Source organism: Wyeomyia smithii, chromosome 3 (genome assembly GCF_029784165.1).
Source record: "Wyeomyia smithii strain HCP4-BCI-WySm-NY-G18 chromosome 3, ASM2978416v1, whole genome shotgun sequence".
Taxonomy (NCBI): Eukaryota; Metazoa; Arthropoda; class Insecta; order Diptera; family Culicidae; genus Wyeomyia; species Wyeomyia smithii.
In genome coordinates this window covers 273,541,169-273,555,779 of record NC_073696.1, presented here as the reverse complement: position 1 = coordinate 273,555,779, position 14,611 = coordinate 273,541,169, and the positions used below count along the sequence as shown (strand labels likewise).

General features: G+C 45.0%; 1 protein-coding gene across 1 annotated transcript in view; it reads right to left on the bottom strand.

Annotated features, from left to right (window-relative positions):
• Positions 1-14,251, bottom strand: part of LOC129731790 (antigen 5 like allergen Cul n 1-like) — a 30,143-nt gene extending 15,892 nt beyond the window's left edge. Inside the window, exons 1-2 of the mRNA XM_055692099.1 lie at positions 14,093-14,251; positions 13,732-14,009 (exon numbers count right to left, since the gene is read on the bottom strand). Coding sequence (XP_055548074.1) covers positions 13,732-14,009; positions 14,093-14,111 — 297 coding nt within the window. The 5' untranslated portion in view covers positions 14,112-14,251. The remainder of the gene's footprint in view (positions 1-13,731; positions 14,010-14,092) is intronic.
• Positions 14,252-14,611: the final 360 nt, after the last annotated feature.

Here is a 14,611-nt window from a genome sequence, read left to right as displayed (position 1 = left end):
GCATTGGCCTTGTTTCCTGAAATTGCCGTGGAAGACAGTGGCGCTAGTCTCATCTATGTTTTTGAAGGTTTGTTCACACAGAAGTGTGAGCATGACGAAAGCATAATATATATTTTTTTTTCCTCATCTATAGTTTATTTGACACGGCACAAATACAATTCAATGTTTAACGGCGCCAATTATATCTGGTAGCTTACTTTCTAAAGTATCTTAATAACTAAAAGCAAATTTTTTATCCTCGCTGCCGACTACGAGCTGAAACTAAATCTAACTTAAGCTAGAATTTTTTGCATGAAAAGCACTGATTTGTTGTTTGATGGTTTTCCATCGCCATAGGTAAGCAGCATATTGAATATGTTCCGCTGCTGGGCCAAGATATTACGGACTGGCATATTGGGTTGTTTCCATCGGGGCCTGAGAGTATCGTGCGGGTCTAGTTGCTGTTTCCGGATCCGGGGTCTTAACGTGTTCTTGTCGTTTGGTTGGATGTAGGCGGAAGGGGATAGGACTAAACTGGGGCGTGGATGGATTTCAGGAAAACGTATATAAGGGACATGTAGGATAGGTCACGGCTCGCCAAGACATCACGAACAGGAACAGCCGGCTGCCTACCTTTGGCCTGCAGGGAAGCTACTAATCTAGACCTGGCGTCACGGTGTACAGGGCATGGCCAAACAACGTGCTCTATGTCGTGATAACCTTCACCACAGGCACAGATACCATTTTCCCCGAGCCCAACACGACGGAGGAGCGCGTCAAATCTATAGTGATTGGACATAAGCCGGGACATCACGCAAATGAAATCCCGACCTACATCCAACCCCTTGAACCGGGGTCTTAACGTGTTCTTGTCGTTTGGTTGGATGTAGGCGGAAGGGGATAGGACTAAACTGGGGCGTGGATGGATTTCAGGAAAACGTATATAAGGGACATGTAGGATAGGTCACGGCTCGCCAAGACATCACGAACAGGAACAGCCGGCTGCCTACCTTTGGCCTGCAGGGAAGCTACTAATCTAGACCTGGCGTCACGGTGTACAGGGCATGGCCAAACAACGTGCTCTATGTCGTGATAACCTTCACCACAGGCACAGATACCATTTTCCCCGAGCCCAACACGACGGAGGAGCGCGTCAAATCTATAGTGATTGGACATAAGCCGGGACATCACGCAAATGAAATCCCGACCTACATCCAACCCCTTGAACCACGGGTTCGTCGATACCTTGGGGATTATGGAATGTAATCACCTTCCCAGTTCCCCCTTGGTCCAAGAATTTTGCCAACTGATGATCGTATTCTGACGTACAAATGCGAAAAATTCATTAAAGGCAATTGGTCTTTCATAAATATCACCGTTTGTTGCGCCCACCTTAGCCAAAGAGTCCGCTTTCTCATTACCCGGTATCGAGCAGTGAGAAGGGACCCACGCTAAGGTAATCTGAGTAGATTTTTCGGATAAAGCACTCAGATGTTCCCGTATTTTCCCCAGGAAATACGGAAAGTGCTTAACATCTTTCATCGATCGGAGAGCCTCAATGGAACTGAGACTGTCCGTAAAGATGAAATAATGGTCCGTGGGCATTTTTTCGATAATCCCTAGGGTGTACTGAATTGCAGCTAATTCTGCGACGTAAACAGAAGCAGGATTATCGAGCTTATTAGAGACGGTTAAATTGTTATTGAAGATACCGAAGCCAGTGGACCCATCAAGAAGTGATCCGTCAGTGTAGTACATATTGTCGCAGTTGATGTTTCGATATTTATTGGAAAAAATTTAAGGGATCTGCTGCACGCGTAAATGATCCGGGATTCCACGAGTTTCTTCTATCATGGATGTATCGAAAAACACAGTAGAATCAGAAGTATTTGATAAGTCGACACGATTTGGAATATTCGAAGAAGGGTTAATATTTTGGGACATGTGATTGAAATACAATATCATAAAACGGGTTTGAGAATTGAGTTCGATTAACCTTTCAAAATTTTCAATCACAGGTCGGTTCAAGACCTCACATTTGATAAGAATACGAGAAGACAGGCTCCAGAAGCGGTTTTTCAATGGTAGTACTCCAGCTAAGATCTCCAAACTCATCGTATGGGTCGATTGTATGCAACCCAAGGCGATACGCAAACAACGATATTGTATTCGCTCCAGTTCGATCAAATGTGTGTTTGCTGCGGAGCGGAAGCAGAAACACCCGTACTCAATAACAGACAGTATCGTTGTTTGGTAAAGCCTTATAAGGTCTCCTGGGTGGGCTCCCCACCATTGTCCGGTTATTGTACGAAGAAAATTCACTCTTTGTTGACATTTTTTCATCAGATACCTCACGTGACAACCCCAGGTGCCTTTAGAGTCGAACCAGACACCAAGATATTTGTGCACCAAAACCTGAGAAATAGTTTTACCCATTAATTGTGTTTGAAGCTGAGCAGGTTCATGCTTCCTAGAAAAGACTACTATCTCAGTCTTCTCCGGAGAGAATTCGATACCTAGCTGTAAAGCCCAAGCAGACAAATTGTCCAAGGTATCTTGCAATGGTCCTTGCAAATCGGCAGCTTTGGCTCCTGTAACAGAGATTACACTGTCGTCTGCAAGTTGTCTTATCGTGCATGAGTTTGCCAGACATTCGTCGATGTCATTTACATAAAAGTTGTAAAGAAGGGGGCTTAAACATGAGCCCTGGGGAAGAACCATGTAGCTAATGCGAAAAGTTGCCAAATCGCCGTGCGTAAAATGCATGTGCTTTTCGGACAACAAATTGTGCAAAAAATTGTTTAAAATTGGAGAAAGTCCTTGTCGGTGAAGTTTGCCCGAAAGAATGTCAATAGAAACGGAATCAAAGGCCCCCTTAATGTCCAAGAACGCAGACGCCATTTGTTCTTTGCGAGCATACGCCAGCTGAATATCTGTTGAAAGCAACGCAAGACAATCATTCGTCCCTTTGGCACGGCGGAAGCCAAATTGAGTATCTGATAGTAGACCATTTGATTCGACCCAGTGGTCTAAGCGACGGAGTATCATTTTTTCCATCAATTTCCAGATACAGGATAGCATTGCAATCGGCCTATAAGAGTTGTGATCAGAAGCTGGTTTCCCTGGTTTTTGGATGGCGATCACCTTCACTTGCCTCCAATCCTGCGGTACAATGTTTTGCTCCAGGAACTTATTGAACAAGTTCAACAAGCGCCTCTTGGCATTGCCGGGTAGATTCTTCAACAAGTTGAATTTGATTCTATCTAACCCAGGCGCGTTATTGTTACAGGACAGGAGGGCAACTGAAAATTCTGCCATCGTAAAAGGTGATTCTATCGCGTCGTGGCCCGGAGACGCATCGCGAACAATGTTTTGCTCAGGAACAGAGTCCGGACATACTTTCCTGGCAAAATCAAATATCCACCGACTGGAAGACTCCTCGCTTTCGTTGACCGTTACGCGATTCCGCATTCTTCGGGCTGTGTTCCAAAGAGTGCTCATTGATGTCTCCCTCGACGTCTCGTTTACGAACCGACGCCAATATCCGCGTTTCTTTGTCTTATTCAAGCTTTTAAACTTGGTATCAAGCTCCGAATAACGTTTAAGGTCGTCGGCATCGTCTGTATCCCGGAAGGTCAGATACGCGTCGGATCTTTGCGTGTAGACATCGGAGCACTCTTGGTCCCACCACGGAGTGGGAGGCCGTTCTTTGATCGTTACGCCGGGATATTTCTTCGTTTGGGTTTGCAACGCGGCGTCGAGGAATAAGCCCGCGAGGAGGTTGTATTCTTCAAGTGGTGGATGATGTTGAATCGACTCGACCGCTTTTGAAATCATTTCCTCGTATAACTTCCAATCGACATTCCGTGTGAGGTCATACGGAATGTCAATTGGTCGCATGCGAGTTGACCCGTTATTAATTGAAATAAGAATAGGCAAATGGTCGCTACCGTGAGGATCAAGGATTACCTTCCATGTGCAATCCAACCGTAGCGACGTCGAACATAAGGATAGATCCAAAGCGCTTGGGCGCGCTGGAGGTTTCGGGATACGTGTCATTTCACCGTTGTTTAAAATAGTCATGTCGAAGTCATCGCAAAGGTTATAGATTAAAGAGGAGCGGTTATCATTGTATGGGGAACCCCAAGCCACGCCATGAGAGTTGAAGTCTCCCAAAATCAAACGTGGCGAGGGAAGAAGTTCTATTAAATCAAAGAGCAACCGTTGCCCAACCTGTGCTCTGGGAGGAATATATATTGAGGCAATACAAAGCTCTTTACCTTGTATTGTCATTTGACATGCGACAACTTCGATGCCTGGAATCGAGGGGAGGTTAAGACGATAGAAAGAATAGCACTTTTTAATCCCTAAAAGTACTCCTCCATATGGGGTGTCTCGATCAAGGCGAATAATATTAAAATCATGGAAGTTGAGATCAATATTTGAAGTAAGCCAAGTTTCACAAAGGGAAAATGCATCGCATTTGTTTCTATTAATTAAAACTTTAAATGAATCCATTTTTGGTAAAATACTTCTACGATTCCACTGTAAGACAGAGATAGAATCCTTCATATACGTAGTTGAATTAGCCATCGAAGGATACAATCGCTGCAAGGAGGGGCCATTGGGCAGTCAACTGCTTCAAAAATGATCTAACTGTTGGGAGGAATGCTGTAAGAAAAATTTTAATTGGATCGGGTACATTGAAATTTTCAAAAATCCAGTCCACAATGTCAGAAAATTTCACTAATCCAGAGTTTGTTTCCTCAACTGGATGTGCAAAAGGAACAACTGGGGTTTTAGATGTTCCTGGCAGTGCTGGGAACTCCTTCTGGGACTTTAAATTTGCAAGCCCAGGAGGAGTTTGCTTCGGTTTTTCCGCAGCACTGTTTGGTTTGTTCGTACTTTTCATTACACTTTGGGAAATCTTAGGACCTTTACGGGGAAGTTTAGGAGAAGAAACATTTTTCCTCTTCCTAGACTCCCCAGGATTGGCATAAGATGTTCCCGCTGATGAATCGTCAGAATCGGTTTCATCAGAGGGCAACAGATCAAAGGGGTTCGATGTTATGGTAGAAGTGGTCACGGTCTTCTTCAGCATCTCAGCGTAAGAACGCTTTGAACGCTCCTTAAGTGACCGCTTGATTTTATCTCTGCGCTGCATGTACACCGGGCATGTGGAGAGCTCATGCTGGTTTTCCCCACAGTGAATACATTTTTCAGCATTAACACTGCAAGAATCTTCCGCATGAGTCTCCCCACACTTGCTACATCGTGCCTTATTGCAGCAGTAGGCGGCTGTGTGGCCTAACTGCTTGCAATTGGTGCAATTCATAACACGGGGTACATACAATCGCACAGGCAGACGAACCCGGTCGATCGAGACGTGGCTAGGGAGTGCAGATCCGGCAAACGTAACGCGAAACGAGTCTGACGGAGTGTAAACTTTTTTACCGCCGACGAGAGACATGGACCGCAATTGCTTACAATCCAAAATCTTCGCCTGTATTTCGGTATTTTTGAAGCAACCGGTTGCGCTTTTTAGGATACACTCGACAGACAGACTCGAATCGGTTATGACACCGTCGATCTCCACGTCTCGTGCGGGTATGTAAACGCGATACTCGCGTGTGAAGAGCTCAGAGCAAGCGATAGCATTGGCCTGTGCCAGATCACTGACCACGACACGGAGCTTGTTAGGTCGGACCTTGGAAATTTCGGTCACGGCCTTGTACCCCTTCGTCAGGTCTTTAGAAATTTGCAGTATGTTTAATCGCTTTGAATTCACTCCTGCCTTTGGACGAAAATAAACAGTATAGCTGCCCTGTTGAGATCCGTCTGGGTAAAGCCTGGGGCGAGGGGGGACTGGAGAATGAACAGGGGAGGGGGTAACAGAAGGGTCAGGGTCAGGGGGGTTCGGGGATGGTGGCACGGGAGGTGAGTGATCTATATCCATTGCGCTAAATGTAGCGCACTAGCGCACTAGCGCCGACAAGAACACGTACCTCTTTACTTCTTCCTTCCAGCAGTGGTTGTCCGATCGTTCGAAGCTGCACCCAAAGCAGCCAGCAGCACCAGTACAGCAGCACCAATACAGCCACCAGCAGTGAGCCGGGTGTGAGATCACTCAGCACAGCGACACGGACTCGACTGTCAACTGATGGGCTTGGATTAAAAAGATCTATTCACGGTGCACAGATCAAAACTGCAGCTGGTATTTTGCACCAATACAGCCAAAGTTGTGAGCCGGGTACAGAACGTATCGACACAACTCACAATCTAGTTGGCCTTTAGCGCGAATAATACACTCTTTTGTTTGGCTATTCGTACACACGGACCGGATTGTAATAGAACGACCACTTTGCACGTCCGTTTCTGTCGAGTGTTCGACGCGGAATGAAGCATAATATATGTTGAACAGAGTTATGCGCTCGAATCAATTTATTCATTTGAATAAAAGCTTAGCTTAACTTTGTTAACGTTCAAAGGTAGCGTTGATATACTATCTCATTTACACATACGTTGAGATGTTAATCCCTAACTCATCGCGCGATGTCAGCCGCCTGAAAGAAACACCGCCGTTCGAAATCGGCAAGAATAAACGTTGTGTACATTGTATAAAAATGCAACGCATTCATTTTTTGTTTCATCAAGCGAAGCACTCGACGTTATGTGCAATAAATACATCACCCGAAAACAACACATAAACACACTGCAGCTGAACACCGACACTTGGACTCATTATTTGGTATTAGTGAACTTCCTCCAAGTTTTATGTGTTTTGGGTCTTCAAAAATAAGACTACAAATTGCTGTTTTTTGACATGGTTGGGAAAGACGGACACTTGGGGTGGTTAAGATGGACACTACGAAGGTAAAGGTGGAAACTCACAAAAAAGATGCAGTACGTTAAGTATTCTTTTGATTTATGTGTTAAGTGATGGCCATACATTACTCTACGTTATTAGAGACCATCTATACATCACGTGAACAGTTTGAGAGGATGGGTTTCGATGAAGGCGAAAATTCTCCGCCTATATGGTCTGTTCTAACTGCTAAGTGATTAATATTTGCTGGTTGCACTCGCGCGTGTACTTTGTGAACATCTGTAGTACACAACAGATGCTACATGTGAAAATTCTGGAAAATCCGTGAGTCCATCTTTCCCTACCTTAGTGTGTCCGTCTTGCCCGACCTGGATGTAAATTTTTCAAACGATCGTAGCTCTTCATCGGAACATCGAAAATCTGCTGGATTTTCACTAGAAAATCGAGGAAAGACTAATTAATCACTTTACTATTGTAAACAAATGAAAACACGTAAGTTTCACGAGTTCTCCACTATTTTCCGTGGAATAAAAATTACATCAAATTGCGCGTTCAAGAAAATATTCTTTGTTTTACTCTCAAATTTGACAGTTTGCTTGCTGAAACCCGATAATGCAACTCAAAAGCATTAACACACTATAAAGAAGATATTCGCATCACTCAACTATCATAATACATTCTAGTTTGTGAAATATTAAAAGTGTCCATCTTACCCGCAGTGTCCGTCTTTACCTACTTTCCCCTACGCCTGTAATATGTTCACTTATAAAACTCCAGACAAGCAAAATCACGACGACCATCTTCGGAAACACATAAAGCTGAAACCATTTAAATGTCGTGTGTGTTTGATGCGATTTGAAACCCGCGAACAGGCTTCTATTCACGCGAAGAATCATCAGCCTGATTACTTCAAGTGCGGCATATGTAACGTTACGTTCAACAAACGTGAATTGCTAATGAAACATTTAAAAACTCACGAGAATGTTAAAAAACACGTCCCAGTACAGAAACACACTACAATTACGACAGTTCAGCAGCCGGTAGTTCAACAACAGCATTCTTCACGTCGAGCGTGACGATTGCGCAGTAGCGTATTGCCCTTCTCTTGCGCTGGATTGCTACCTCCGCCGTCTTGATGACGGAAGAGATTGCGTCCAGCGTGGACCTGCCTTCCGGAAGCCGAACTGGTTACTTGCCAGACCGTGTACACCCTCCGTGTACCTCACCAGTCTGTTGAGGATGATCTTCTCAAGCACCTTGCCCGCGGTGTCCAGCAGGCAGATAGGCCTATATGCCGATGGGTCCCCTGGCGGTTTCCCAGCCTTCGGCAATAAGACCAGTCTCTGCCGCTTCCACCTGTCCGGAAAGAGACAGTCATCCAGGCACCTCTACATGACTGCCCTGAACAGCCCGGGGGCCGTTTTTATCGCCAGCCTGATCGCCAGGTTAGGGATACCATCCGGTCCCGGTGCCTTGCTCACCTTTAGGGATTTGGCGATCACGATGAGTTCCTCATTCGTAACCCTTGCCTCCTCCCCTGCCTCGACACGGCTGTCGTCGCTCACGGATTGGATGCTCGGCAGGTTGGCCGACCATCTCTGGTCTATGTCTGAGATACTGGAACGTCGGACGTGAGACTCAACCGCCGGAGGCCAAGGACTTGGCTCGTGGCGTGGAAAGAGTCCCTCGATGATACGCTCCAGCATCGCTGGTGATCGCTCTGCAGGCGCCAGCGCGCCTTTAGTCTTGGCCATTACGATCCTGTAGGCGTCACCCCACGGATTTGTATTGGCACTCGCACATAGCCTATCGAAGCAGGCCCTCTTGCTGGCCTTTATCGCACTCTTTAGCATCGATCTTGCCGAACTGAATGCTGCGCGGCGCTCTGTCCTCTCTTCTTCGTTTCGCGCACGCTGCATCCTCCGTCTTGCACGGAGGCACGCACTGCGAAGGTCGGCTATCGCGTCCGTCCACCAGTAAACCGGTGGCTTTCCATTCCTAGGTTGGCGAGTCCTAGGCATGGTGGCGTCGCACGCCCGCGATAGCATAGCAACTAGTTGGTCAGCAGTCGGGCGGAGCCAACTGCCCCCCTCGCGCTCCCTTCTCATTGCCTCTTCGAATACCTCGGCATCAAAGTGCAATGTCTTCCACCCGCGAACGGTCGGAGTGTTGGCTCTACCCGTCGCTTGCCGCCTCTCGTTGTTGTCTACACTAAAACAGACCGCCTGGTGGTCGCTATTAGTGTAGCCATCGTCTACCCTCCAGTTCTTGATCAGTCCTGGGCTGGAGAACGTCACGTCGATGATCGACTCCGCACCATTTCTGCTAAATGTACTTTTGTTCCCAACGTTGGCCAGATCTAGGTTGAGCTTTGCAAAAGCCCCCAACAGGAACTGGCCCCTCTGGTTCGTGAAGCGACTTCCCCACTCAACAGCCCAAGCGTTGAAGTCGCCCGCCACCACCAACGGCGTTAGGCCCGTTAGCTCCATGGATAGGAGGTCGACCATCTGGGTGAACCTTTCGGTAGACCAACGTGGCGGAGAATAGCAACTGCAGTAGAACACTCCGTTCACCTTAGCAACTACGTACCCTTCTTCTGAGGTTGAGACAACCTCCTGAACCGGGAACTTGCTCGTCGTACATATGGCCGCCAATCTGGACTTATCCGCAACCCAGTTACCGTTTCCGGGAGGGATGCGGTAGGGATCCGATATGACGGCGATGTCCGACAACGACTCAGTGGCTGCTTGGTGTAGCAGCTGCTGAGCCGCGAAGCAATGGTTCAGGTTCAGTTGCGTCACCCTTACGCCCGTGGTTTCGCAGCCGGCTTACCGGCTGGGCACCTGGGGCCTCCCATAAAGTGTTTGGCGTCCCGTTTTCCGGAACATACCATGCCCAGCCCACCGCAACCTGCCAATCTTAGCGGTGTGGACGATAGATGGCTCCTGTTGTCTTTTGCTCATGCATCAAGATTAGTTCCCGAACCTTCCTCGCGCTCTACTGCATCGCCGTGGCACGAAGCCTTTCAGGAGCTGTTCAGCTTCTTGTAGAACATCCGAGTGCCGTTACCCAAGTAACACACGTTGGTATAGAATAGTTGACGTTAACTATTCTATGACATCAATATCACCAGAAAAGCGCAAAACATAAAGACTAGTAGAACAAGTACCGATAACTGCATGAAAGCAAGCCAACTTGATATAACTTAGTGGCAAAATACATCTCGAGTTCTAATACGGCAATGCGCAAATCTGTTGCTATGACAACTGGTAACAAGCGCATGCGCAAATGTGTTGTGTCTGCGCAGTGCAACTAGATCGACAATTGCTTTTATCAGTGGCAGTTTTAATTGATTATAAAATGATGACAAAAATAATATTCAACTTTTCAAAAAGAGTTGTTTCTTTCCCTTGAATATTGAAATTGTTTTCGCATAGTTTCTACATATTCTGGATATAAAATCTAACCAAACTAGAAAACGTTGTTAGATACACAATAACAAAAAAACTGAAGTGATATTGGTTACACTGCAAGTGTTATGTTTATCTTTGGATGGCGCGTTCCGACCCGCTTCGAATAAATATAGAAATCGTTCATATAATTACATATTAATTTGATCAAGTAATTTTGAGTTGGGTGCTGAATGCTACTAAGGAAAAGCATTTTACAGGTACGTAGTGTTGTTATTAGATGGTGTAACGTCTTACGAAAAGACCAAGTGATAGTGATTGTCATTCTTGCACTCATGTTATTAAAAACATCTCCAAAACCAGAAAAAACGAGCTTGTTTTCGAAATGCGGTAGTATTACTGATGAAAAGCAACTTCAAACACAAAATAATAACACAAGTTTTCAATTTCGCTTGTAGTACACTTATATGACTACTTTCGTTGTTACTTATTTTCTAACATGTTTTGTGTGTTACTTGGGTAGCTTGGTACAGCTCTTCCATCGCTACGCGATCTCAGTCCTCTTGCTGGCGCTTTTTCTTTCGGAGTATTGAGTTTTGGATGTTCCGTGCCTGTGTATTCTCGCCCTGCGCGTATACCTGTACAACCCGGGTGTCCCGCAGTTGCTCAATATTTGGTCGCAGCACACAGCTATTAGGTAATGGTCCGAATCTATATTCGCGCTAAGGTAGGTGCGAACGACGATATTGGCGGAGGAGAACCTGCCGTCGATTAGAACGTGGTCGATTTGATTCTCTTTCTGCTGGGCGATTGATCTACAGGTGGATTTGTGGATATCTTTGCGGGGGAGTAAGCTACTTTGGACTACCATACCACGGGAGGCCGTTATCATAAGACACGGCGTGCAGGCTATCAGGCCTGATTACCGGTCTGTACATTGCCTCCCGTCTCACCTTAGCATTCATGTCCCCAATGACGACTTTCGCGTCCAGTCGCGGGTAGCTATCGTAGAACGCCTCCTTCTCGTCATCGGGTCTTCCTTCATGTGGGCAGTGCACATTGATGATGCTGTAATTGAATAACCAGCTCTTAATTCACAACTTACACATCCTCGCGCTGATCGGCTGCAACCCGATCACGCGTTGGCACATTCTACCCAGCACTATAAAGCCAGTTCTAAGCTCGTTGGTGGTACCACCGCTCTGATAAAAGGTAGCCTTTCGATGTCCGCTTTTCCATACCTTCTGTCCCGAAGTTCCTGCAGTGCTATGACTTCGAAGTTGCGTGGATGTATCTCCTCGTAGATTATCCTATTGCATCTTGGAAAGCAGAGCGATTTGCAGTTCCACGTCCCAAATTTCCAATCGTAGTCCTTATTTCGTTGCCTAGGTCCATGCCGATTGATTATTGTTTTCCAAAGCAGCTCGTTGGGCCTTCCCCAACCCCCTGTCTTGTCGAGGAACCATCGTATTATCTCTATTTAGAGTCCCACGCTGATACCAGGACATTGATCAGCAGCTCCTTACATGAATATCAGACGCTGTTTTGAGCCGCACCATCTTGGTGAACAGACGCTCGGGTTGGCGAAGTATTTTCTCTACCGCCGCGGCGTATGGTTTTCCACACCCGGAGTCATTGCCTAGTCCGTAACCTGGGCCGAATAACTCCGTTCCGGTTCGGTCCGAAATAAAATCGGTCTATAAAAATTGCAGTCTAACCGAACTAAAGGGGGAAAGTGAATTCCAGATTCTTCCCGGTCTGATGTTAAAAAATAATCAAACAATGTGGATCGTTTCATAAAATGCCGAATTCAGGCTAACGGTTGAATCGCTCCATTCTCTCAGTGTTTTTTTCGACGACCAAATCTCTTAGTAGCTGAATTCCAAACGCTGTAACTCCTTCAAAACATTTCTTACTTCAGAATAAAACTTTTGAAAACTATCACCTGTTCTTAGTTTCATTGTCTATTGTGTAAACGGATCTAATGAGTGCCATATAATCGTTGTATGCCATCTCTCGACCTTGCATTGCTTCTGTTGCTGGTTTAATCAGTTGTAATATATTTTAATGAATATTGAATCTCTCGAAACGCTTCGCGAAAAGGAGCCAGGGGTAGATTTAACAGCACTGTTTTAAGAAGCCCTCCATCATACATAGCAAGCTGGCATACATGTCAAACTGGAACCTTGAGCCTAAGACCTTGGGTCTTAGTCCGCGTCTAATTTTCCTGCGATCCGCTCAATTTTTCTTTTAGACTGATACACAGATTTTCTTGAAATCCGTGAAAATATTCGTACACTAAAGAAGCGCAATGGCTGAACTTGGGTAATAAGTTAGTCCCGTAAACACAACTACACTGTATAAAACTGCTCGTTCGTGTTTGCACAATTTATAAAGACGGAAATTATAGAGTTTATGCCCTCACTTTTTTTCAACGATACACACAATCGCAAATACAGCACTTCTATTAATATTTTTAGTTTGGTAACCTTTTAGCGACAGAAACCTTATTTTGTCATGAGTTAGTCACAGTATTATAAAGTTTAACGAGAGGGAAAGGTAGATGGCGGGCCATAGAACAAACCCATGCTTAAGTCCTTTGACATCAAATGGCCCTGATTTTACTAAGATTGTAACTTCTATTCAAACTAAATTAATGACTGTGGTGGCCTTGAAAAGATTCAAAATGGTAGCAGATACCAAAAGTGCAGTGCAGTGAATTTTGTTATGAATGTTCTGTTTTGAAACCGAAATGCTGTGAATTCAAACTATAACCTTTTTTTGAAATCTTTTCAATATTTTGTATGCGTAATAAAAAATGTATCGTAAGAAAACCAAAATTTTTGTCAGTGAATGACCATCACTTTTGGAAGCAGCCATTACCATTGTCGTCCATAAGAACAACAAAAACGGTCCTAATCAAAACAACCAAATTCTCAAACAATTTCCGCATTCTTCGCAAAACATCGACTTTCTAATAACGCAATAGCTGCGCATATACAGTGGGTGTAAATCACAATACGAATTCGCGCAGTCCTGTGACAATAATGCGGTCGTGTCCAAAATACAACCACTTACTTTTTTCTAATGGACAATCCCACAACAAAAAACGTTTTTGAAGGCCATTAAATGCCTAGGAATCTAAATGCTCTTTTACATTTCTAACCGCAAAAGAAAATAATTCTAATCAAGGTCTTATCATTAAGCGTCATTACAAATCTTCTTCATGTTAGGTAGAAGATGTATGAAAATTTTCAAAATTTTTTTGCTTCAATTACTATCGTCGTTTAGTTGATAATTGATTTTAATTTAAAATCACTGCTCTTCGACGTGTTTGCAAATTACCAAAAATTATCACAACTCAAATGAATATAATACCTCAGTTGCTCGAATAATGACAACCGGAAGCACCAAGCGCTCTTTAACACAAACCATATTGAAACTAAATTTAGTAGAGTATTTCCGGTTGGTTTGGGGCCAAACCAAGCCACCAAATACCGCAATTCAAATACTCACCAAAACGGGCATCCGTTCGGCGGGATCGAACCCCTCCATGCTGCCGTTGGCCAGTTCACTGCGCAAACTGTTGTGCAGATTCATAATCAAGTCCTTCATTTTGTCGTCCATCGGCACCAGTTCCACGTTCGCAGGACAGGCATCACCAAAATCATCCGTCGCGTTGCATCCGATGTGCGGCCGTCCATTGCTGCAGGTAACCGGATCGCAATAGTCAACGGCGGACAGCGTCAGTCCGAGGCAGGAAACCATCACCATCATCACCAGCAGGGCCAGTTCTGGAAATGCCAAGAGCCTACCGTTAGTTTATCAGCCATATCAGCTATCGAACTACCGGTTCTACCCCCCAAATGACACTCACGGCTAGCACTGATCTGCATGTTTATGCTGCGGAAGATTGCGAATGACTACACTTAGAAAACGACGGAAATGATGGCGTCGGTGGCAGCGGCTGCTCGAGACACGTGTTTTCCGCGGAAGTTGAACGTTTGATTATAGTTTTTGTACTGAAATTGGTGCGTAAATTGATTTGGGTTTTATAGACTTCCCACGTGCTCCGGGCACTAGAACTGCGAGTTCTAGTGATGAATAATACAAATCGTATAAAGAGATGAGGCTTACTACTGAATCCGGTTGATGCTGTTTCTAGATTATTGAGAAAGTTCTCACCATTGATCAATTTTTCCGACAGCATGTGATGACGCGTTGAGTTCTTGGCAAGTGCATTAGTTTTCGTTCTAATTAATAGAGTGAAAGCACGAAACTGTTTAAGGTAATTCGATGCGCATTTTAAAAAAAGAGTTGATCGGAAGTTACCTAGTGCAAGTCAATATTTTTATAAGTGAAAAATAATTCAATGTGATTACTTTTTACGGAGCAC